This window comes from Periplaneta americana, unplaced genomic scaffold (genome assembly GCF_040183065.1).
Source record: "Periplaneta americana isolate PAMFEO1 unplaced genomic scaffold, P.americana_PAMFEO1_priV1 scaffold_22, whole genome shotgun sequence".
Lineage (NCBI taxonomy): Eukaryota > Metazoa > Arthropoda > Insecta > Blattodea > Blattidae > Periplaneta > Periplaneta americana.
The window spans coordinates 1,498,831-1,526,498 of NW_027185503.1; the positions used below are offsets into that span (position 1 = coordinate 1,498,831).

General features: G+C 35.3%; 1 protein-coding gene and 1 long non-coding RNA gene across 13 annotated transcripts in view; one reads left to right on the forward strand and one right to left on the reverse strand.

Annotated features, from left to right (window-relative positions):
• The window catches only part of LOC138693821 (DNA mismatch repair protein Mlh1-like), a 173,154-nt gene that overhangs the window by 106,197 nt on the left and 39,289 nt on the right, over positions 1-27,668 (reverse strand). For 9 of the 12 annotated variants that reach the window (XM_069817641.1, XM_069817637.1, XM_069817639.1 and 6 more), the window contains one exon: positions 24,442-24,621. Coding sequence is in view for 3 of the 12 variants with exons in the window: in XM_069817648.1 (XP_069673749.1) it covers positions 24,442-24,659 (218 nt within the window). In the remaining 9 variants the exon portion in view is untranslated. Of the gene's footprint in view, positions 1-24,441; positions 24,660-27,668 lie in introns of all 12 variants that reach the window. The other 3 variants (XM_069817648.1, XM_069817645.1, XM_069817646.1) reach the window with 1 other exon arrangement.
• On the forward strand, positions 9,385-26,872 carry LOC138693822 (uncharacterized). Its single transcript, XR_011330526.1, has 3 exons — positions 9,385-10,240; positions 14,226-14,320; positions 25,461-26,872. It is a non-coding gene; the product is annotated as an uncharacterized lncRNA (long non-coding RNA).

Sequence of the window (27,668 nt, forward strand, 5' to 3'; positions counted from 1 at the left end):
CTACATTTAAAATCAGGTCGAAAGTTCTCAACCCCAAGTACTATCAATTTTCTTATCTACAGTTTCTACCCACTGACGCTAGTTCCATTTTTTCATTCTCTATGGAATTCGCATTCATCACTAGATGCATAACAATGCCATCTTCAATAATGCAAATGATGTATTGGACCGCCATTATGGGTTTTGATTTCATTTAAAGCAAGCAAAGCTAGCACTTTACGGAGAGTACGTGTATTGAGGAGCTCGGTTCAATTTGCATGGGACAACTAAGATAAACTTCTTCCCACTAAGGTAAGCTTTCTAAGTTATTGTATGATTCCTGCTTGAAAACTGTAACAATAAGCAGGGAATAAAAACATTTACGTTTTGTAGCGTCAATGACGATTCTAGGATTAAATGTATATATTGGGGACTGATAATTAAGCTTCGATTGTCTAAAAACACTGCCGAACATGAAATGCAATTTCAAAATTACTGAGGACAATGAGATTTTATGGTTTTCATACACTACATTGTTTTATGACCATCTTCCTTAGTAATAAATACAAACAATATAAATCGTACAATGCTACATTTCTGAATGTTTGGAATTCTGTGAATCATAAATTGTATTTAAATAGTATTTTGAATCTGGATTATACTGCAAAATGCAGGCCTACACAAAGTCACGGAAATAGGGATCAATAAGAACATGGAACATCAATAATAATAGTTATTATTATTATATAATCGTAATATTACAAAATAAATATTAATAATAATTATTCATATAATTAATACTATTAATATCTAAAAATAAATATAATATTTATCAGTTCCATATTTGAATTCTCTGCGTATTTATCCATGAAAACAAATTACCAAAATAGGTTAAATGCAGAAATTTGTAGCCTTTTTAGAGAACATATTCAACCCACCCAACAGAACAATTAAGTTCTAGATTTTATATAAGTTACTTACTTATGGCTTTTAACGAACCTGGACATTCACTGTCGCCATCACATAAGCCCTTCATCGGTCCCTTTCCTGAGCAAGATTAATCTAGTCTCTACAAACATATCCCACCTCCTTCAAATCCATTTTAATATCATCCTCCCATCTACGTCTCGGCCTCCCCAAAGGTCTTTTTCTCTTCGGTCTCTATGCATTGTGAATTCACCCATAAGTGCTACATGCCCTGCCCATCTCAAATGAATGGATTTAATGTTCCTAATTATGTCAGGTGAAAAATACAATGCCTGTAGTTCTACGTCGTGTAACTTTCTCCATTCTCCTGTAACTTCATCCTTCTTAGCTCCAAAAATTTTTTTTATATAATTACATATGTTAATTATTAAAATAAAAATATATTAACATTTGTATCGTAAGGATTATTTGTTTGTTTTTTATTCTTTTAAAGATCTTACGAAAGTTCATAGAAGGCCTATGTACTGATTATAGTGAATGTGCACTTTAAACTAAACAGCCATTCCAGGTTCTGTACGGGACACTTTAGACAGCAACTTTGAAAATATAATTGTCTATAAAATTAATGTCTTTGGTAAAATATGCTCAGTGATACATGAATAATTTTGTTAAAGTGTGAAGGATACTCTCCCTGAAAACAGAATAGTTTATTGAACTTTATTTTCTGAGAAATACCTAAATAAAATGGGGTTCCGTACGGGACATTTTTTAGACACCTTAATAGTCAACAAGCATTTTAATGGCAAAAATCTGTGATCTTTGACCCCTTAAGTAACTGAAATTTTTTCCATAAACTTGTAGGCACTGAAAAATTCTAGCAAAGTAGTTACTAGTTAAAAAAACATGTAACTGCTACGAAATAACCAAAAATACTTTGTTCCATATGGGACAGACTTATAGTTCCATATGGGACACTTGTGAATTAGGAGTCTTCTTTGAGAGGCTTTTTTGTTTTTTGGAGGTATAATGTAATTTTAATATACCAAATATTTATTTTTATCAATTTTACATGCATTTTATGGGACAGCAATGAGCAATTAGAGGAAATTTTGTCAAGAAACGGTCAGATTGATGTGCTGAATTTAACCATAAGAAGTTGTATGTTAATGATTATGTATTATATTGTACATTAAACTGCAAGTTTATTTCAATTTAAGAACCTTCAATTAAATTTATAATACAATATATCAGCTCCTTTTCTAACAATATCAGAATCATTTAGATTCTTGTAATCTGAGACTTTTGACAATGCTTTCAAATGAAGAGGATTCCTCATCTAGCTTAAAATGTTTGTCATTTTTAGCCGTCTGTTTTTAAATAAAAAGTACTTTAATATCTTTGTTTTCAACTTTGCCATTATATATAGCTAGTCAGTGCTGTCATGGTAATTTTTTCCTTGACTATATGCCTATCCCTTGTTTTTTTTCCTTGAAATATATCTTTCCTACTGTCATTTAATGATTTTTATTGGTATTAAAGAAGAAGTAAAGAAATTGTTTTGCTTTACATTTTAATTGTACAACAAGCTTGATTTAAAGAATACACCCTGTAGCACCACCGTAGATGCACACTTGTCTTGATGAATCTCGGAGTGTGTATTTGCAGCACTTCTTGTTTTTCGACCATTATTTTATATAATTCTGGATTTCTGTGCTGCAGAGGTGGAAATTTTTGTTTATGAACATCAAACAAAATAAATTAGGAACAGCAAGAGATGATCAAAGATCTGTACATGTACAGATCTCTGCATACAAAACTTAGGCACCCATATGCTGTATGCCTCCGTACAGACAAAATTTTCTTTTCCCCATACAATTAATTAAAAAAAAAAATTGTAGGTTCTCATATGATATATGATCCCGAATGACCTCTACCATGACACCACTGTATATAGTATGATATTTATGCTTTAGTCCCTTATCACTTGTCGATTCAACTTCAGTGAACTTTCTAGGATTTAAATCTTCCAGATCCATGGGATGTTTTAGGTTGTGATGGCTTTGTTCTAGAGGAGACATATTTTCACATTCATCTGAAGACTTATATCTCTATAGCATGTGACTTCGCTGAATTTTGGAAATCGCTGCTAATTTTTTCCCATTGTTTGTTCTTGAGGTCTTCATATAGACTATGAAACAAATTCAAATGTTCTACATAAAACACCAATAATCAACAATACAGCAACCTCGAGTTCTGTTTGAAATTGTCCCATACAGAACTGTCCCGTACGGAACTGTCCTGTTCGGAACCTTATTTCCTTTAAAAATACCTTATTAAAAATCTAATTAAAATTAGTGAGGTTATGACAGCGGTACTTACTTAACTTCTATAAAATATTGTGCACCTATTTTCTTTCATTAACATGGAAAACAAACTTTTATATCTTTTCTAGTTCCGTACGGAACAAGAAAATGGCTATCTTTATACATTGTCACAATAATTGCAGGAAATAACAAAACACAAAACCACACTGTTCACCATGTGCCTAATAGGTTCTACCAATAAGAAGTAGCAAGCATACCATCTTAAGGAAACTGATTTGGCTATATCAATAGTGAGAACATAGGGATACAAATTTACATTTCAAGAACAAGATTACTACATTGTTTTGAGACCTTAAGAAATGAGAGTAAAAATACAAATATATATATATATATATATATATATATATATATATATATATATTTGGAATCTGGCAATTTACACAATATTCAGAAGCTCTCTTCGTCAAAATAAATTTTATTATCACAAATTTAATTTTTACCACTTAGGCTCATTTATCTTGGAATGGCTGTAAATTGAAAATGCATTATTGACAGTTGAAGTTCACGTGTGACTTACACGACATTGGAAACACTTAATAGACTTTGTTAGCAAAAAATATGCCAGGAAATGTAGGAGGAATAATAATAATAATAATAATAATAATAATCTATGGCGCTACAGCCCGTGAAGGGTCTAGACCGACAAGCCGGCTGCTGGCCTCACGCCCACATGCCGAAACACAGGTGGACGATCAGAATTGAGGTATTGTGTGGTTAGCACGATGATCCTCCCAGCCATTATAGCTGGCTTTCGCAACCAGATTTCACTCCTACCATAGCTCTCCAAGTGCATCACGATGCTGGGTGGGCACCGGTCCCATACACTGGTCGAAATTTCATGAGAAAATTTCTTCCCCCATGAGGACTCGAACCAGCACACATTCCGTAACACGAGTCCTCGGCAGGATGCCTTAGACCACGACAGGGGACTGTACATATTATATTTTGAAAAATTTACATCACACATGAGATAAGGTAATTATAATATTTTTGATAGAGTGATTTACACAACAATGAAAGACAAGGAGAATGCATTCCCTACTATAATTTCACAATTTCTGCTCTTTTATTTACATGAAAATTATGAGAGGTGGATAGGATTTTCAGCAATGATGAAATGAATTGCAATGGCAAGGAAATTAAATTTTGAATATTATTTTACCGCTTATTCCTCAAAATATGTTGTGACTTACACGACAGGTATATTGTGACTTACATGACTTGCCAAGGTACTTACAAACCTAATATTCTCAACCTTCTGTATGTTTCTGTGTCCATATAGGGTGATTGCACCAATGAATGACCGGAACCAGTAAATGACCATCTTGTAAAAAATCTATTTAAATTAGGAGTCAGGGCTGTAAAAACCAGTCTTAAACTGCGAATTACAGAAGATGAACTATGTTTTGAAATATTCTCTCTCAGTGGTCACTCAGAATCACGTAAATGTGTATAAAATATGGCAGTTTTCTTCAGGTGTGCATCAAATGTGCAATCCTTCCTGCACTCCTAATAAGGTAAGACTAATGACAACGATCCATATAGCAGCCTTTTAATGCAATTATTTGTTATTTTTCGTAGATATTAAGCAAGGATTTAATTATATAGCTATTTAAATAATGATTTCAGTAAAAAAGTTAATTCTAACAATAAAGTTGCATAAATAACGTGGGTGGTCATTCACTGGATCTGAATAATGGGTCTTCCCCAATGAATGACTACTTTGGTCATTTACTGGTGATATCGTCATATGCGTTATCTTGATTTCTGAGCACGAAATTCAAAATCTGTGGCTGTTGTTTCATATGTATGTGCTAGTGAATGACCGAAAAACAAACTTGTACCAGTAAATGACCATGGTCCAAAGTTGAGTGGTCATTCACTGGAGGCTAGAGACATTTACTGGTTTATATTCAAATGAGTTTAAATTAACAATTGAAATCCTTTAAATTTATTTTTCTGCAAATCAACCCAAAGTGGCGCATGAAGGAAATAAAAAGAATAAAACATACGGATGTTTTCAATATAGCGAAGGAGATCTCCGTGCAGCTGTAGAAGCAATACATAGAAATCAAATGAGTACAAATACGGATAGCAAAGAATATAACAATTCCAAAAGCTACTTTAATAAATAAATTACATGGAAAAGTAGCATTGGAGCAAAAATGGGTTCCACAGCTACATTAACGAAAGACAAGGAAGGCCCTTTCGAAAATTGGATTACTGCTAAAGCCAAATTGGGGTTTCCCATGCATCGCGACGAAGTTAAAGATTCAGTTAAGAAGGTTATGAAAGACATTAAACGAAATAACCCATTTAATGGTGGTCGCACAGGGCAAAACTGGCTGGATTTTTTTCTAAAAAGACATCCTTTTGTGACAATAAAGAATACAGAGACATACTTTTGTGACAATAAAGAATACAGAAGTTATATTCAGAGCTCTGGATAACAGCCAGAGCAATCCTCTGGTTCCAAATAATCATAGATTTGTAAATATTCAGAGAAATATTGCAATAGTAGAAGATACTCACGTCAATATTTTGGTTCCTAATAATAGTGAATCTGTAGATTCTCATAGAAATGCTGCAATGAATTTTGAAGAATGTTATGATGGAAAAAGTGTGGAGAATGGATGTGTTGAAACTAATAGGATTACTGGAAATGGAATTCAGAGTATTATATCAAGTGATGACTTCGACAAAGTAGTATTATTAATGAAATATTTGGTGCAGAACCATCTGAGATTGGAAGTATTGAAAGTAATACGAGATTGGAAATGGGAACCAAAGTATTAGTCCAAGCAATGATGTTGATGGAAGTTGTATTAATGAACTAAATGCTACAGGACCATCAAATAATGTGACATCAGAAACTGTCTGAAAAAGTAATTTGCATTGGCCAAAAGTAGAAGAAAATAATAATGAAATAATATAAAAAGAACCCCTCGTGATGTTCCATTTGCTATAACTTCTAAAGAGTGGAAAGAGTATCATGATAAAAGAAAAATAAAAGAGAAGTAAAACGTGAAGAAACAACGTAAAGAAGATATGCAGGCAAAGGAAAAAAAAGAGAAAGAAACTACAAAGAAGAGGACTCTGAGACAAACAAAAAAGAAAAAACTATCTGAGAGCGAAACAGAAATTGACTCAGATGTAATGTTACTTGTATCTGACACTGATTCATGAAACATTGACTTTTTGAAAGTAATGTATGAGCCTAGTTCTTAAACTAGTGCTAACACTACATTAGAAGAAGTTATCTATCGCAAAATCTAGTACGTTATTGTGAAATATAAAGGAACGTATTTTTCAGGGGTAGTGATGAAAACGGATAAAACAGAATCAGAAGTGAAAGTTGTGGAAAGATGTGGACTGGATACTTGGAAATTGCAAAATGAAATTGACCAAATATAATAGAAACATCGTAACATTGTCATAAAAATTACAATGCTTACATTAGCATAAGAATATATATTATTTATTCAGTGCTTGAAATAAATTTCTAAATTAAAACTAGGAGTAATTGAATAGTTTAATTTTGATATAGATAGCCTATCAAAAGCAATTATTTGCATACATTTTACTACGTTATTCTTACAATGTAGCCTCTTGCGAGTAATTATAAAACAAATTTGTACCGGTAATGGAAAATCAAACCGGTAAAAAGGCCTAGTTATACATTTGTATGAAATATTCTTGAACATTAAACAATTTCTCAAGAAATTTATATTTTTAATCCAGTTCTTAAATGTAATATTATTGGACCCAAAACCACAATAGTAAAGATATAATATATATAGCACATAAGATATATCACTGCATAGAGCCCCAAAACACAGTCTGTTCCAATTATTCATCATATGTCATTTGAGGTCATTCACTAGTGCTCATCTGGTCAACTACTAGAACAATATGGTCATTCACTAGTGATTTTTAAATCATAAAAATATGATGCCATAAATTTATCCAATATGAGAGAAAAATTAAAGTTCACTCATTAAATGAGTAGTGCGATTCTTCAGGAATCAGCAAAGCCTATTACTTATGTCGAATGGCTATTTTTATAAGTGGTTATATTCAAATATTCTTATCAAGGTGCTTAATTGGTCATTCACTGGTACAACTACCCTACAAAGAATAAAGGAAATGAAGAGAATACAATCACATCTTTGTGCAACATAACAAGCTAATATAAAGCATAACTCCATACTATATAGCGGAAACTAATGACTTTTGATGCCAAATAAAGTGTAACTCCATGCAATATAACACAACTTATGACTTTTCTTGCAATATTTACATATCACCTAGCCTAAAATTATATTCTTGAAATCAAAATTGAAAGAATTTTAAAGCCTGTAATCAAAACTTGGCTGTGGTAGTACTGCTATATTTTTTTTTATCTTCAACTATACTCATCATCGTTCACTGGCCAATGAAATTTAGAAGTTTCTGCATCATATCTTAAGAATTTAACTTGAATTTTTTTTTTTTTTTTTTTTTTTTTTCCGTTTTCAAATTTATTCACCACATTTCCTGCAAAGTGTTTCACAGTTTTCTTTCCAGAGAATGGTACCAAAATCCAGCCCCCTATGTTCACTCATTTCTTAAAATCTCCTGGTGTTATTGAAATGCTAATACCGGTATTATCATTGCTGTGCTTACTGGTACATTCAGCTGCTGGACAGAAAACACCTTCTTTAAAATCAAATAACCTTTTTGGCACTTCGTATGCAATAACAGAATATTCAATTCTGCATTTTGATACAGAGTGAAAGTAATGATAATTTCTAGTATCAGACATAGTGCAGATTTCTTTCCCGGTGTGATTTCACTTTCTTAGTTTTTCTGATCTGTTTGAATTGATATCACTTGCATTGCACTATCTTTGGGCATAACTGCTGTGCACATTCAGCAAATTACTCAGCAGTTTCAGGATCAATTGTTCTAGCATGGCACGGGTAGCTTCTTGTATCAGTCGTTTTACCCTATCACCTAACCCATCTATTGGTCCCTTTCCATGGGCAGTAGCTGAAAAGTTCTAAGTAACTTCCTCTGGCTGTAAAGTTATCCAGGACAGAGAATACCTCTGTTTGAAATGTTGGGCTGTGCCATCAGATTGATACTGTGTATGTGAAAACAAAATGTTTGGATGCTTTGTCTTTAAATGATCAACCAGCAAAGTATTGAAGTGGGCTATTGCAAACTTATCATGCTGCATTTAATCAGACACTATAACATAGGATTCATGTTCTAATTGTTCAGTTTTTGAAGCAAAATATATAATAGCAGCATACAAAGTACAACTATGTGACACCCAATGAGCAGACTGTATCACATCTTGGTATTGAAAGCAATAACTTTCACTGAAGTCATTTGAATAATTATTGTATTGGGCACAATATTTTTCTTCAGGTTTTGAAAATAAGAAGATTGTTTTGAGTTAATAAATTTGCATGTTTAAGGAATGTGGCAGCTTACCTCTCACTGCGTCCAGTATCTCTGTAACAGACCCACATATTCTTTTTCTGGATGTGTCCTCCTCCGTCTTTCACCCATTGTTTGTAGATTCTTTCATCATCTCTGATATCTTGTGAAAATACATTAAGAATGTATCTAGCAGTGCCACAGACATCATGCACTTCACTTTGTTCTCATCGCATATCGACATTTTGTACAAAATCTGATATGCTCTTAGATATTTCTGATAATGATGCAAGTAGCAGTGTCATGTTCTCATGATAAATACAGAGGCATAAAAATGTTCAGGAGTGTGTTGTGGACGAAGTTCACCAAATCTTGCCAATTCAATTTTAAATTCTGGGTAATTGTTTTGAGACTGTTTGTAGTTTCACTCACACCAAAGAACAGGAACCACTTTTGTACCTTCTCTTTTTCACCTTCTGAACAAATGATTACATAATCCTTGGTCCCAGGCATTTGATAGGACATGCTGTCACTGTTATAGAAAGCTCACAGGTACCTCGAATAACGTCTAAATTGACAAGAACTCATATCTCTTCTTTGGTGCTCCTGTTATCGAAGTGGTCTCAAAGTCGACAGAAATTTAAATACATTGAATCCCATAACTGCTTGTATCCCACTTGGTCTGATCACTTGTTTGGATCACATAATCCTGTAGCTCATCGTGGATTCATTTTGCCTTGATATCACCTCCATTCCACCAATTTAGCTGATGCTGAGTGACCTCGTTAAATAATAGACTTACTAGTTGCCAAAAAGAAAAAAAAGTGTATACCGGTACATTTTATCTTTCACATTCGAATGTGGAAAGCTGCACAGTGTGTATTGCATTTTCGGCACTGTCTCCGAGATTGTGAAAAGAAAAAATATAATCATCATAATCTATCAGCCGGAGTGTAATCAAACTCACATCCCCAGCACACGAGTCCCTTTCCCTAATCCATCTGCACTTGGTATCACTAGCTGTGTTAAATTAAATTCCAAGCATTCCAAAAATTTTAGGCGACCATTACAAGTCTTTCAGAACTTTCGAAACAATTCCAGGAATTTACATATATTTCACTGACTCAATTACCTATCGAAGTTTCTTGCAGTATTATAGGTTTACAGAGACATCTACCTGCACCAGAGAAAATTTTCAGAGAGTGAACTCTATATGTTTCATAGAATCCACTCATTCAGCAATAAGACTAATTTAATTGCGTCAATCTACATCATGGGACACCCAACTTTAGTTTTGTTCTAAAGTGAGCCAAATTACGGCATTTATAGCCTTTAAAACTTCTCCATCGTCGAATAAAATTTTACTATCTACTATTCCACATTTCTGAAATGTTTCAGGAACAACAGGAGTCCATGGAGTGAGAAGGGACCCAGCCGAACATCTGGCTACACCAGGATACCAGACAATGGAATGGGATACCTAACGGAATTAATGATGGTGGACAAAGAGTTTCGCCAACAAGGTAAGACCTTGAGGCTTTCATCTTCTTTATTAGATCAAATAATTGAATTATCATGAACTATTACTCCAGCAGTATTCCTCGTCTGCAATTCAGTAGCAGGAAGCTGGGGATTTAAGATTATTTACTTCTAGAAATATAAGGCTTTTGCTTTGAGAACTATTATTATAGTATTTTTATAATGTCTGGAATGGGGAATTCTCCTTAATTCTTGAAATTAGTTTTTACAGATTTTCTGATAGCTTGCATGTTAGAATGTGTGGAAATATTTCGATTTTAACGACGATAAAACAGTATGTTTTTCCATATAGGGTTTTGTGTCTTTTGGGGTTTAGGCAACACCAGTTGTTACAAACCGCATACAAAAATATCAACCACAGATCTACGAATATGTACAGTTGGGACGGTCGTTCTGTGCCGGTGTGCTTGGTTACTTGAGCAACAGAGTGAGTTTATAGAAACACGTGACTTACCGCCTCGGCTGGGATCTGCAGCGTGTAGTGACATCATCATGCGCAGTTGGTTCCAGGATGTGCGATGAACGGCGCATTCCACTCACAGTTGTCCAGTATCACTTATCTCATCACGTGTTATCATAATAAATACAAACTGATTATAAACATAACATGATATCCATGGTTCAATTATATAGCAATGAAGAGAAACAGACGCAATCAATATATCTAATCATCAAACTTTCGATACCAGATATATCACCACCATTGTCGTCGTGATTTTCGTTATGATCATCATCTTCATCGTCGTCGCTTTCACTACTGCTGTCTCAGCCCGTAATTATGAAGCTTTCAATTACATTTTCCATAATTCCTTCCTGTTCAATATATTCATCTTCGATTTTTTCAACATGTTCACATACTTTTTCCCATTTTTCTACACTGATGTCATCAACCCGTTGTTGGCACAATTTCATCACTTGCTCTAATTTAAAAGTTGTGTTTTGACCGGCTACCCACTGCTTGATATCTGCCCAAATCAATTCCAATGGATTTAGCTCAGGTGAATACGGCGGCAATCTGAGTACACAATGTCCATTCATAGCTAAGAGATTGTCAATCACGTAAGTTTTATGAAGTGGCTTATGTGTTTTAATGAGCCCGTAAAGCTCCACTTTCAGCAAATTTTCCTGAAACTGCACATTGTTTCTTCTAAGCCAGTCCTGCATATCACTTTTCTTTGAATTACTTGAGGGAGCTTTATGCAACTGCACGTTATGGTAAGGTGCGTTATCTATTATAAAAACAGATCTAGGGGGCAAATTCGGAATCAACTTTTCCGTTATCCACTTCTGGTAATTGTTGGCATTCATTTCATGATGGTAGTCTCCAGTTTTCCTGTTCGATTTAAACATCAGAAATGCGCCAGGTACAAAACCCGCTCGGCCCCCTGCATGAACAATAATAAGCCTAGGTCCTTTCGAAATAGGCGCCATAAACCTGAGGTTTTGTCATCACTCCAATTTTTTGGTCTTGTATGCGTGCTATGAATATACGTTTCATCCTCGTATATTAGAGGCCTACCTTCTTCTCTGTATTTCTTTATTGCGCGTAAATATGATACGCGCTGTTCTCGAATATCATGCCTTTCCTGTAATACCGCTTTATTATTTCTTGTCTTCTTCCATTTAAACCCCATATCACGTAAAATGATCTTTAAACTTGTACTACCGCCGTTAAAGTTTATGGCATCTTTTAGTTTAGGTAGCAGTTTACTGACAGTGGGCACTGTTTTGTCATTTATATAAAAATTATAAATTGTCTGTCGTATAACTCTTTTATCAAAATCATCAACATCTGTGATGCGTTTCGGTACACGATGAACTTTACCGGGCGTTCCAAAAAGAGGTCCCTTCTTCCTCACACTGTTTCCCTTCTTTAATTATCTTTCTTATTGTTCTTTCGGGCACTTTAGTTGCTGCACTCACTCGTTCTTGCACCTTTTTCAGCGGTATTAAAAAGTCTCCAGAAGCTGCTTCACTCTTCATGAAAGAATGTATATTGTTCACAACTTCCCGAGTTTGGCTATGCAGTGTTTTTGCGCCAAGTTTAGACTGAATAGGAGGCATTTTAGTCTACACAAACACACACAACTGCAATTTGCCGCGATAATAAATAAACAATATGAATATGAACTAACTAAACTAACAAACAGCAATTATCACGCACGTGGCAGGACGACGTTACACAGCCAAGGCTTTCTGCGAGACTGGCCACTTGCCATATTCTGCGCATGCGCGAGAGTGTAGGCTCACTGGCTAGCTACCACATGATTCTCACCGGCACAGAACGAACATCCCAACTGTACAGATACGGAAACAAACATTGGAGCTTCCTTACTGTCTAAGTTTCGCTTGCAACACAGTGAGCATATGCAGTTAACAAGAGCCCCTGTATATGTGCTACTTGTGAACAGTCCGTACGAAACTGTTGCCTACATACAGGGGGACGCCCATCAAGACTCACTCCATGAAATAATTTCGAGAAGACTAAGTATTCAGTACATACGAGAATGCGTAGCGTTTCTTTTTTTATTACGATTTTGTTGAGACGGACTGTTCCCTCTTTGTAGCACTTGTTCAGTCTGCTTATGATTTTCGTGTAACTTTAATGCATCAGTCCCAGAAATCAAAAGTGCTGTAATGCTTTTCTGGTATTCACAACAAATACAGAAAGGCGAGAGTAAGATTATTGCAGTATTCATATTAAATAGTGTAACGTACAGAAATTTACAATATGAGTAATAATTAATACTAACACTGGGCAATTCTGCAAAGCATGGCCTACGGAAAGTGTTGTCTGAGCAGTAGTTGTGTGTTGTGCTGACCATCATGGAGACTTGCAATGTGCAAGCCTACCTTCTTTAGTGTCAGTCGGAAGATAACCTTCACAGGTGTGGACATGTGATGAATAGAGCTCGGAAGTTGATGAAATATCATATTTTTTCTGAGGCATCACAGACAATGCAGGATACAATAGAAACTCGTTTCACTTCAGCACAAACCAATATAGCTTACTATTATTTTGCGTTTATTTGGATTTTTTTGGTCTTGTATTCTTTACTGGTCATTTTTTAGGAAATGTTCTACTTTTTGTTGCATTATTCCTTTTTTCTTCTTTTGAACGGAATTTTTTTCCGGAGTAATCAGTGTCTACATTCCACAGTCTACTGCGTCATGCAGGAATTTGCCTTACAGTTGCATGAACCTTAACTCCTGATTACGTGTATGACGTGATTGCCTCATTCAACAGAACAGTAGAAATACTGCAGTCGCAGTGCTCGCAGTCAGCATATTGTATCTGACAGGTGAAAACCGTATCGATAGAGAAAGTGCTACTTGTAGGGTATAGCAGTTTCTCAAGGTTTGCTGGCTGATCCTCAAATTAAAGGATATCAATGGTAACTTTTCAATTTTGGCAACAATAATAACATGGCTAAAGAAAAGAGATGAGAGCATTCTTTCAGCTGTCAAAGAAATTAAAGGCTTCGAAGAACATTTCCAACAGTTAGTAGGAAAAATTGCACAAGAAGTTAGAGAGAAAATGAAAAAAGAATTGGAAAACAACATTGGGTGCCAGTCAATGTCTAAGTCAAGAAGGTTCTGCAAGGTGAAGACACTGACTTCAGAGTTTTTGATGGAGTTTTCTTCCAGTGGACTTTGGTCACTTGAAGTATGTGCTATGATGTCAATTGAAGCAGAGAGGAGTTTTTCTTGTGATCTTTATGTCATCAACTTACGAGCCCTAATTATAAATAATCGTAAAAAATACATCCTTCACCACAATGCACTGATTTGTAAGTCAATTAAATAAACATTTATGATTTATACACGCTTGGCCACTAAGTACGGGTGGATTTCAAAATGTTCAATAAGATCATAGTAATGAAGTAAAATGTTTGAGGAAAGCACACTTCAAAGTGTGCAATTTAGCTATGTTGTTCAATGTTATGTTGAGTTTGCATTGCTTGACAGGTTCGTGGATACCAGGAGCCTGATAGACATCCGGACGGTTCTAGAGAGGGAGAGCACCATCTGCAGCTGTACAATCATAGATGCAGACGATGCAGGTAATATTCCAAATAATGGTGAAGAGTTACGCATGGAATTAGTTAAACAGAAATACTGGTACTCTCTTGCACATTTTCTAAATAAATTCAGATGAAAATAAAGTGCATGAAAAGAAGAAAATCTGAGCAATTTCTGTATTTAAATTCATGATTTAAAACAATATAAAAATAAGGTTTAAGCTGCTTGTGTACGACAAAATTTTTCTTCCAATTCAATACGTTACAAGAAAACTTCTTTAAAGTTTGATCAATATTGAACAAAATATTTTTCGAAACTATTTCAAATTGCTAGCGATTTGACAAGATTTTAAAACATGTGCTTCAAGTTCATTGTAACCTAGGCAAAGCCAACCTACCGAATATTACATTACTAATATATAAATTATTTGGCAAATACATGCCCATACAAAATATCAAGATTACATACTTAATAACTGCACAGTACACTACAACTAAGATTATTACGATTGCATATTGTTTTAAAACAAAACATTTTCACTTCTATTAGTATTCGCCTATGTTGTAGATTTAGAATTATCTTCATTAAAAAAAATACATAATTAGTACTTAATACGCATTATGTTTCTTCCAGTTATTGTAGTATGCCACAGAAGTCAATGGTTTTCAGTTTCAGAAGCATGGCCGTTCATCTCAGTACCTCAGATGTTGTCTGTCATGTGGATGAGAGCAAGTTCGAGTCTCATGCGAGTAATTTTTTTCTTGACCAACGTGGAATATTAAAATTTTATACTGCCCAGTTTGTATTGGTTACTATTAGGCTTGACCTTACATAAAGTTAGCAGTAGAGAATTCAGTTCCATCTTTTAACCCTGTCGAATATATATGTACTTTTTTTCCGGTAAAAGGCCACAGATTACATAGAAGGAGCTATTACATATGTGACGAGGACAAAGTGATTTTTGTAAAAGATAGAGCAAGTTCTTGGCCACATATGAGGAAAAGAGGTAGTGATGACATTGTGTAATTGTAAGCAATGGTAATGACACTTTATATAGAGTGTTTCAAATAAATGGTATGCAAGTAATCCCAGTGTTAGGGAAATTTTAGCTAAAAACAGTTAATGGTTGAATTGTACTGTAACTTTCCTGAAAAATATGTTAAATGCAATCAGATCTTGTGAATCACCAGTATCTTGTCCTGAAAATTGACACTTGGTCCAGCAGAGGAGCGTCCTAGGGAATAGTTTCAGGAGAGCAACAAGAAACCTAAGAGACGAAAGTGGAAACATCATTAGCAAGTACGAATAGACGCAAACTGACTTCTGCTGGTCAGATTAGTTTACAATAGGAATAACGTTAAAATTATGTTTAGAGAACAATTTTTCATAACTGTCTTTTTTTTTTTTCACTTTTTTTAAGAAGACAAACAATCTTCTAAGTAATGGTTCTCTTTTTTTTTTCTATGTAAAGCCTAATAATAACTAATAGGATATGGGCAGTAATTATTTCACTTTTTCTTAAACAAACTGAAACATCGGTCCCATGACCCAGTAAAACTCCACTTTCGAGTTTATTCAGGAAATAATAATCTCTCCGAGAAAGAGACGGAACAGTTCACATAATTTTACCTAATTAGCATGTAGTGTTTCGGTTTTGCATAACTTCCAATGTTTAGTTATTATAGTGTAACTGTAGCCTAAGAGACAGGAAAATTTGTCAACAATGCATCAATTGCTTCTTGTAACTTTCCAATATACACTGTGTCCCTAAACTAAAGGTGGGGTTACCAAGTTTCCTAGGTGTACTAAAAACAGAAGACAGGGGAATAACTCTAGGACACTAGTAAGTAGCTTAAAATCATGCCATAATATTGCAGGAAGTCATGACCAACTATAAAAAAAAATTCTCTTAGTCATCCTTTTGTACTTCAGTACAATAAATTGTTACGATGAAATTATATAGAAATAGACAACATTTCCGTACAAAACTACTGCAGTTAATTTACCATGAGTTTTTGGTGTAAGAATATTTTCTTTGCTGATATCAAATTACATTGGTCAACACCCATTTTGCGCCAGACATAAAACTAACAAATTCTTACTAATTTCGACCTCTCAAATTAAAAAATAACACACAAAATGTTCCATCAGTTCGGGTTTTCTAGATGACAATATAATTCATTTTATATGCATTCTATTTAAAAAAATCACCGTATTCCGTCTGTACCTACTTTGTTTTAGAAATGTAACGACCCATTATGTGAAAACATATTAGAAGCACTTGTAGAAACGGAAATTATTTTATTGTCCTTTTACGAGACTATTTGATGTGATACAGGTTCACAGTATGAATTCGCTTGTGTTTACCTGATTTTACTTGAGATGTGCATTTCTTTCACTGTGAGCTTTAATGACATTACTATAATTTATATTTTGCAATAGACCACCTTGTCAAAATGACTTCTAAAAGTGGAAATTGTTTTATTGCTCTTTTTGGTTCCATTTGGAGGGGGAGAATCAGACTTGCAATATGAAATAGCTTCAGTTTACCAGGAGATTTCCGTGCTGTTAGTATTCTGTGCAAGACGTGTATTTCTTTAAAGTGTGCTTTAATGATAATATTCAAATTACGAATGGTTTACATGTGCCGATTTGAAGGTTCTAATATTGCTTCTTAGAATTCAATTAGGTTACACAAAATTTTGCTGCTTTCTGTGCAAATGAGACAGTTGCGCTCGAGATAAACATTATAAAATAAAACAACAATCACTAGAGCCAGGGAAGAAAAATATTATACATCAACCCCTTGTACTTCAAAGTAAAATAATTTTACCCCCTTCACACATTAAGTTAGGGTTAATAAAGAATTTTTTTTTTATTTTATTGGGTTATTTTACGATGCTGTATGAACATCTCAGGTTATTTAGCGTCTGAATGAAATTAAGGTGATTATGCCGGTGAAATGAGTCTGGGATCCAGCACCGAAAGTTACCCAGCATTTGCTCGTATAAGGTTGAGGGAAAACCCCGGAAAAAACCTCAACCAGGTAACTTGCCCTGACCGGGATTTGAACTCGGGCCACCTGGTTTCGCGGCCAGACGCACTGACCGTTACTCCACTTAATAAAGAATGTTGTTAAAGGGATGAATTATAAAATTAAGCATTTAAATATATCCAGGAAAAATTTCCTGCTATTAGTCACTCGAAAGTAAAAGAGGGAGTTTTCAACGGACCACAAATTAGAGAAATAATGAGGGACAATCACACCGAATCTTTGTTGGAAGGAAAAGAGAGAGCCACCTGGATTGCATTCAAGGAGGTTGTATGAAATTTTCTGGGTAACCGCAGAAGTGAGAACTATAAAGAACTAGTGCAAAATTTACTGTTGGCTTATAAAACTATGGGTTGTAACATGTGCCTGAAAATTCACTTCCTTCACTTCCATCTTGACTTTTCCCCCCAAGAATTGTGACGATTTCAGTGATGAGCAAGGTGAGCACTTTCATCAAGAAATGTCAACTATGGAAAAAAGATACCAAGGACAGTGGAGTACCAATATGCTAGCAGACTATTGTTGAACTTTATCTCGTGATGTACCTGATTCCCAGTATGAAAGAAAATGCAGAAAAAGAAAACTGTAATCTTCTGAACAGTGAATATTTGACCTTAGTGTCATTATATAAAGCAGTATTTTGAATAGATATAATTCGAAAATTTCTCAAAAACCGTAACTAACAACTGATTATTATTGTCATATTCGTATTCCGGAGCCTCAAATTATATATAAAACATGCATCATATGCACAGCACAAAAAAAAAAAAGTTAAAATTTGTTGTTGTTGTTTTCTAATGCCAGGCGTTTGACAATAAAGTCATTTGACCTCTTGCACTCCAATATTTTTCAAAGATATTATCATGACCAGCCACTGAAGCACAGATTTTGAGGTGTTCCGAATCCATTTCTTGAGTTAAAATTTGTTACGCAGTGTTATATTAAGGTGTAAGGAAAGGCATGTAATGACATTAAAACAAATTAACAATAAAATCACATGCCACTCCTTTTTTCCCCCCTCTACTGATCAGTGCTTGTTTTTTCTCCAGCTCAACTCGGAATGGTCACTAATGCTAGAACAGTTTGGTTATTTGTATTCTAGAGTCTAGCCATGACATGCAGCAATCGAGCAAAAGCAATAATACCCATTCCATCTTAATGATTGTATACAAAATGGATGTTCAAACAAAAGTGCAATGTGCGTTGTGGATGGCAACAAATAACCACTTCACAAAACTAGCATTCGTTGTTGGGATAGACAGCTGAAAGAGACGTAAATTTTACTAGACAAAAGCATTTAGATTTTAATTTTTTGCATTTTATTCTAAATTACCACATGGTCCCAATACTGGACACTACCAGTGTTTCCAGTACCAAACAGAAAAATAATTATTGTGGCACATACAATAATGCCATCATTTGCTTTCAGTGACTTCTAACAGGATGACAGCATCTAAAAAGGGAAAATAACTGTCAACAGAGAGTACTGGCAGGGAGTGAAGCAGCAGATCACTTCTCTGTGCCAAGAAGCACTTTGGGAGACCGTGTTTGGGGGTTTGTGCCCTTAAGAGGGGAGAATGAATTACAATAAATCCTTTAAAGAACATTCGACAATGAATTGGAAAATAAATTGTAAAATATCTTAAACATCTGGACAATTGTTTCCTATCCTGAACAAAATCGAATTTCTTACTCTAGTCTACGATCTTGCTGAGCACTTGAAATTGCCACAGCAATTCAACAGAACAAAGCAGATAGTGGGAAACAAGTTTTATCATGGATTTATCAAGCAGTATTCCGAATTTTCTTTGTGTTGTGCTCAATTAACAAGCCTGCAGAGAGCTCCAGGCTTTAACGGGAACAAGTGAATGCTTTTTTTTGCCAAACTAGAGGAACTAATAGGAAAATATTCGTTCCCTCCAAGCAGAATTTTCAACTGCAATGAAACTGGTGTAAGTTCAGTGCATTCAAGTAACTTGAAAGTCTTGGCTCTTAAAGACAAGAAGCAAATTAGGTAAATGTGGCAGAAATATCACAATGATGCTTTGCATCAATGCTAGGGAAATGAATGGCTTCACAATTGACGAAAGACACACCAGAAGGAAGCGTATTTGACACTCAATACAGCAGTTGGATCACAGTACCAGGCTTTCTGAAATGGTTGAAAGCACTTGTCAGGCCGAGCATGGATTTGAATATCAACAGGATGCATCAGGCATTTAAAGAAAAGTATCCAGGAAGTGTGGTTAGTTATATAAGTTCTATGATAAAGTTTTCAATAAGGAGTTTCCAAATGCTTCATTTCATCGGCTAAGAACTGATACGTGCAAAACATGTGATGGTTCTGCTTGTGAAATTTCTTCAGTCAAAATAGACTCAATCCCATGATGTGAAAAGGTATCGAAACTTGCACCATACAAAATGTAAGGAAGTACTTGAGACTGTTACGATGCACGTTTTCCACACAGTGAAACAACAGTAATGTCAGTTGATCTTCAGCAAGTGTTACTAGTTCCAAACCTTACCCACAGCAACATGTTTTATAGCAGACAGCTCAATTGTTATGATTTAGGCTTACATGTTGCAGATCCTCATGATCGTGTTATGTGTATGTGGGATGAGAGCACTGCCTCTCGTGGGACTAATGAAGTTGTATCGTGCTTATTGAAATTAATAAAAGAAGGAGGGAATTTGAACAAGAGGAAATTAGTCATTTAGTCTGATAATTGCGCAGGTCAAAACAAAAATCGCGTAATGACTTTCCTTATTATGTCTTTGGTACATCATGACAGAAACATGGACATTACAATGAAGTGGAGAGAAGCGAATAGAAGTATTTGAAATGTGGATATGGAGAAGGATGCAACATGTGAAATGGACAGAGTAAGAAACGAAGCTGTGTTGGAAAGACTGCAAGAAGAAAGAATGATGCTGAAACCGATCAGAAAGTGGAAAAGGAATTGGCTGGATCACTGGTTGAAAAGAAACTGCCTACTGAAGGATGCAGTGGAAGGGATGGTGAATGGAAGAAGAGTTCGGGGCAGAAGAAGATATCAGATGATAGACAATATTAAGATATATGGATCATATGCGGAGACAAAGAGGAAGGCAGAAAATAGGAAAGACTGGAGAATGCTGGGCTTGCAGTGAAAGACCTGCCCTCGGGCAGAACACTGTGAATGAATGAAATGCCCTTTGAGGAAGTTACACTAGAAGTTCTTATAACGCTCACAGCTTCTTGATCTGTGACCGTGATTTTGGTCTTACTGAGATGAGAAAGAGAGTCTGCAAGGCATGCATTCCAAGAGATTTGCATTATGTTGTGGAAACTGCTCGACATCTTCAATGTCATGGAGATTGAATCTGATGATTTCTTCGACCTAAAATATCCTGCAGATTCTGTCATTATGACCTCAAAATGTGAGATCTCAAAATTAAATATGATTCATGTAACCAAATAGTTACCAGGAAAGCTCTTACCATGAAAACTCACAGAAACCTAAAATGGAAGGTGATGAACATTATGAGGACAGGAAAACTTCCTACTAAGATAAGAGATACTTTTCTGCATGTATTCCCACAACCTATGTTACCAGTTGCTAAAATAGCAGATCTGAAAAACATGATATCGTTTCTACCAGACTATGCAAAGGTTCTTTTTATTAAGAACTTTGCAGAAACTGAGTATTGGAACAATAATCCTGAAACTATAGTCCCATCGCTCTAATTTCCGGCAGCCAATCGCATTGCAGGTCAGTTACATTTAAACGTGTGCGTCTTGTGATTCACTGATGAAGACGCTATTCATTTCTTAAGGCTCGATAATACTTAATATAATCGCCCGCCATTTTGGCTCTTTCGTTGGCGTTCACAGAAAGCACACCAACGAGTTAGATACTATAGAGAGGACAAAGACCTCAGAAAGTTGAAGACAATTGAACATTGGTCCTCCATGTTTCGGTTAGTCAAAACAAAGGGGCGTGGCTCGGATGTTGTAGGAAATGACTGTGATGAAGTTAGTATTATTGTGAATTGAGTTACATATTAAGACTATGTTAATAAGTAAAAAGTAAAATACACACAAAACTTTACGTTTTATAACAGCTGTAGGCCTGTTTTATTAGTTTCACTAAATACAGCCCAGATATTAAATGACAAGATATACTCGATGCAACCAAAGCAAAGCACCTAAAGACGGATGAATTTAATCGGCAGAAGAAAAATAAATAATTTTTTGACTTCTTCACAAATTTAATTACCTTATAGCTAATCTAACCTAATATGAAATTATGTAATTCAGTGCTCACCAGGTGATTTCAAGAGAGACGACGTATGTAACTAATAGGAGTAAAATATAGGAAAGGTAGTGGCGAAAATTAAAAAAAAAAATATCCAGTAATTAAGTTATTGAGAAAAATTAATTTGAAATTGGAATTAACACAGAGAACTTTTGAAAACTGCAATTATTAAAACTACAAATAACCTCTTAGCATGCAACATAATAATTAAAGAATGACACTAATAGAAAGTTACTCATGATCATAACTCACCACATTTATTGAAACGATAAGATACTTACGATTAACATTGTTATCAGAAACAACAGGAGCCACAGCTAGGTACACTTCTTTTCGCGTGATGGCGACATCATGTAGTCTAATATAATTTGAAACAAATACTGTCGCGTGATGGAGACATCGTGTAGTCTAATATAATTTGAAACAAACATTGATCTCACACGTGTCTCGCAACTAGGCAGAGGCTTTTGCAGAATAAAACTGTTCTTACATTATTTTGAACAATAATGACAAATTGTGTGTGGTGCAAGTGCTAACTTTCCTCTTTGTTAACAAAAAGAGCCCTACGCATTAATAAAAAGAAAATTGGAGTAGGCCCTATAAACATAATAAATACTAAACTCTTGACGGTACAAACTTATTAATACAGATATTTCGCTTATGCTCAATACTTCTTATCTTATAATTCTCTGCGGCAATGGTACCTGTATTGAGAGGGTTTAATTATCCAGCAACGAATATTATGATTTACGGTACATTTCTTTTAAATCCAAGGGAATGAGAAATTTTTGGAAATTTTGAAGTCTTAATTATTACTTTTTCATTTATAAATCAGCTTTTTACAAAACCTATAGCGAAATGTTTAAATTAAATATTGATATATCTGAAAAATATAATACATGTACCAACTCGTTGCAGTGTACCTTTGATAAGCACTCCTTGTGGAGGCTGGCGGTACTATAGACCGCTATGTTTTTTAGGGAACGATCCATAGTACTGTTGGCCTCTGCAGGGAGCGCTTATCAGAGGTCTTCAGCCTCTCTATAGTATCTAACTCGTTGAAGCACACGAAGACGTTATTTGCCGCTCAATTACAGTGCGTTTGATTTATTATCATAGGAGCTACAACATGATAATGTTTAATGGTGTGGCAAATAGATTCCTCGTATGGTAGCTCGGCAACGAAAGAACAAAAATGGCGAACGATACTACCTATCTAGACTTTATAGAGCCTTCACTTCCTAAGACCTAAGCAAAGAGGAGGAGTCATGCTGGGAATAACAGCGCCGTGACTATATAATAAGACATTTTTTTTAGTCTACATGACCTTATATTATCACCCCTTTGTGATGTACATGTTGTAATACCTAACTACAAAACATGGCATTTGGAACACTATGAGTGAGATGGACAAGGTATTTAGAATATTCTATAAGTTTCCTTTTTTTTATATTTTATACTACATTCCAATTATCAAGAAAGTGTATTTAAGTCTTATACTAACATATATCCTGTACAAATATATGTCTATTTTGAACACAAAACATTAAGTTCAGAAATTGAGAAGTTTTTATTGTTTCCTGTGAAATTTTCTGAATGGCACTTAGAACTTTTGCCATTTCCACTCTTCAAATAATAAAGAAGGCTTTTCTACATACCTCGATTTTTGTACTTCCAACCTGATGTAATACTTGAAAGATTTCACTCTATTAGGTTTTTTTCTCATTTCTCGTCCCGTGTCGTTTTATATCAGTGGCACATATACCTTGTAAGAACCAGTCTTGCTGATCCTTGCTAGCAATATTTAAAAATGTTGTTAGGCATTCAATTGTCATATTCACCTACTTTTTAATCCCTCAGACCTAGTTGCCATACGCATATATGCAGCTCTCTAGGTGAGTTCTGAAGTGATTTTACATACACGTGTACATATTCAGCATGACTGCCATAGTTTGTAATCAATTTCAGATATGAATATGTGGTTTTCTCAACTGTATCGCAGAGAGTATGTTTTTTACTGTCATATGGTTATATTATGTTTAACCATTTCGAAAACTGAAATAAAGGAGTGAAGTAATATAAATTCCATTCTACTAGAGCATTTAAATACCACTTTAGCGCCTAGTGCAGGGACTTTTAAATACCATGTTGTCAGGTTAAAACACTCTTTCTGGCATTTGCAGTCTTCACTAGTCACTTTTTAGGGACATCCTTACCGCTGTGGTTAATATATTCTCCACCATGATTTCTGGCCTTTTCAACATTTCTTCTATATTCCGAAGAATGTTTTGTTCTTTTCTTGCTATAAACACCAGTGAACACACATGCAACTGGACGTGAATAGTACTGTACCCAGATAAAGAGCAGTTCTGCAGTAGTGCCAACTGTTTCCTGTTTATTGCAAAAACAACTGGAATCCTGCACTTCAGATGAATATTGATGCCTTTTGCTTCACAGTATTAACTGTCACTTCGGTTATTTTTCTGCTCAGACTGATGTATCTATGTGTGACGTAGTCATTACAATGCTCCACTTATTTTCAACCAAAATGTGACTTACAATCAGGAATTCAAGTAGTTACACCACAGTTCACTGTTCCTGATCACTTACCTACTTTCTCAATATGTTACAGTCAACTATTCCTGACTACTTATCTCTGTGGAAAATTTTGATGTACTGTACTGCAATCAACGGCTCCTGATAACTGAACTTTGTGTAGAATTCATCTGTATTACAATCCACTGTTCTAGGTCACTTATCTGTGCAAGTAATTTTCTCTTTGTGCTACAATTTACTGCTTTACATGACTTACCTGTGCATAGAAATTCCTTGCTGTGTTACAGCCCAACAGCTTGGACTCCACTGCACTTCTCACTTTATCAATAACGGAATCTTCGTGTAGAAAGTGCACTTCATGTTTGGCTGGGTGGACATTCACATCCACATTCCTAGGGTCCAACTCCAGACTCATGTATATGAATGGTTGACGTTCCTGTGGGATGTACATATGCTCAAAGGACTTCTTCAATGCTGCCAACATGTTATAAACGTCAATTTGTTATAATTTGTACATTTGTTTACCGATGATGCAGCAATTGAGAAAAGAAATAGGAGTTCAATCTTGGCTAAAGGCAACAGATTTTTAGGTGGCAAAAATTTTAAATGTAACTATCATATGATGAAGAAATAAAGCAGTGACCCACGTAATATATTTACTTTATGTACCAAAAAAAACTCTATTTACTGTATGCACAAAAAAAAGAAAAAAGAAAAAAAGTTTTCGTTCATAAATTAAAATGAATAAAGACAACATTTTCATATCTATTACTCTGTTCTCAACTTGAAAACAAAATGTCTTTTCATACTGTATGATAACAATTCTGGAGAAAGAGACCACAAATTACACATTCACTGTTAAGTATTCAGCACAAAAAATAAGCCACCAACCAATTTCGCTTGGACTTGGTAAAATTTAAATCTGAAAATTCGTGAACGGAAAATTAATCCTGTAGCTATTTAGGATGCTGTACTTTACATAAATACTACAATTTAAGTGTAAGTCTAAATTTAATTCACTTACAATGGGAGAGGAGGTTAGAATTAGGCACCTGGTATTCACCGTGTCCTGGAACTTGACATTTCCATTTCAGAACTACATAAGGTTCCATCTTCAGAGCAGACAGGTAGTCAACTACTCTGTTTGGACTCCTTATGTTTGACAAATCTGGATGACTGAGCCAAAGTCTAAAGACGAATATGGGAGAGAAGATTGCTTTTAACTTCTTTAAATACTGCAGTCCTTTAGAAGCTTATTTCTGTTCTGTTTTGCAGCCCCATGAGACAGCTGCAATCTCAATCAAGATGCAAACCACAGGGACAACTTTAGTGCAGCAAGGAACTTGCTTGGCGAGGAGTAGAATAGACGCAAGAAGAGCTGCACAAACTATCAGCAATGTTCATGTGCACTCGGCTTTGCTTCGACTGGCAAGCTGTCGACAGTTCTCAGTCATCTGCTGGCTTGACAACATTTCGAGCGAGATTTATCACAGCGCATGTAACATAACGTGAACCTTGTTGCAGAGTAACTAATAACACAAATGGTTAAAAAAAAATCTACCCCCCCCCCTCTCTCTCGCCATGCAATATTGATGTAAACCAGAACATGTAGTATTACAAACTGTAATGGAACATGTTCAATAAAGTTCCTCATAAAAAAAAGTTCTCTCTCTCTCTCTCCCTCTCTCTCTCCTGCTGTTCTGTGGTTTCTAGTTAGAAATTATATTAATTATATGTCACAATAGAGCCTCCTTTAGTGCTAAACTGGCGTTAATTATATAAAATTAGAGCCTACATGTTGAAGTACAAAATCTATACCAAAGAACAAGAATTATATCATAAGACAGAATTCCAGCACAGCCACAAGGTTGACTTAGTCATCTATCAAATAGAGTACCGGGTCTTTCCTGGGGATAAAACGCGATCATGACTATATTTATTTATTTGTCTAATGGCTACTACATGATATTTACTATCATTGGCTGAGGGAAAAACAAGAAAGTGGTGAACAAAACTACGGATTATGTAATTAAAAACATTCGGGCTCTGGCTTCCCAGTAGCGGTCGACTTCCGTGGAGGATTTCAGAGCAGGGCATTTTGCAAGATGTCTATCCATGTCTTCCTGTTGATGGCACAAAATGCAGGATGCTGATGGAAGGATGCCAAGAAGATTGAGGTGTTTACCCAGGATGTCATGTTCAGTGTTAAGACAAAAGCTTGCAACTGCTAGTCTTCTGGGTTCAGGAGGTATATCCTTCAGTAATTTCCTAAGTTGTTGCGAAATGTTTATGTCCAGTTCTTGTTGGTGATTATTTTTTTGTAGTTGCTTGATATATTGTTTTACTGAGCTAAATGACAAAGGTTTCCGTGCGTTTATTTTGAGATTGGCACCCTTCTTAGCGAATGTGTTAGCCTGTTCATTCCCATGTAGATTACAATGTCCTGGGATCCATTGTAACACAACTGTTTTGCCACGTTCTTTTAAATTTGCAAGTATTTTTTGACAATTATTGATTTGTTCTGTGTAGGGGTGGTCAGTTTTATTTATGGACAAAATGGCTGCTTTTGAGTCTGAGAGGATGACGGCATTTGTGAATTTATCCATATGGAATAAAAGTTGATTTAAGGCAACATGTATAGCTTCAATTTCTCCATCATAGGCAGATAGATTATAACCAACTGGAAGATAGAAGCAAAATAGATTACTAAAAATACCAGCTCCTACATTTCCTTGAGGGTCTGTTTTCGAGCCATCAGTATAAATTCTTATCCAATAGTCTTCTGGATATCTGATGTTGACGGTTTCAAGGGCCAATTGTTTTAAATTTTCTTTACTGTGTTGATTTTTGGTGATTTGTTCTAGGAGGTCTATTTCTGATTGAATTATATCTATCTGAAGTGGGTTTTGTGGAAGCATTAGAGGTTTAAGGAGATTGGGTATATCGAGTGGTGCAACATAGACCTACCTCCACATGGTGCACCCTGGACAACGCTTTGCGGCAACATGGTCTATAATAAGGCAAAGAAAATGAGAAAGCCAACAAATTGTCCTTTTAAGGATTACTCTGAACAACTTAAGATCCTTCAATGGAATGCAGGAGCATTATCTCAGGCCAAGAACTTATAAACATCATAACTATATAAAACACAGAATATTTAATGCTCACGTTGGCTTCTACCTGCTCTGCACAATAAGAACAGCTCAAGACCATGCTTTCGAATGCGCCCTGTAATCGGCATTAGGTGGTTCATAGCAGCCTGAGGAGCAAATATTGTTCTCTGTGCAAGCTCTTCTTGCATCTACTCATTTTCTTAGATTAGGGTACTTTTACATGCCCTGACACTTCCTTCCTAATGAAGCACAGTATTCCTATCAACACTGCTCTCAATCAGAGTTGAATCCATGAACCTGAGATAACCTAAACACTAAATTAGAAAAAGCCAGTTATTTACCAGACTAATTTTTGCAACAACAAAGAAAC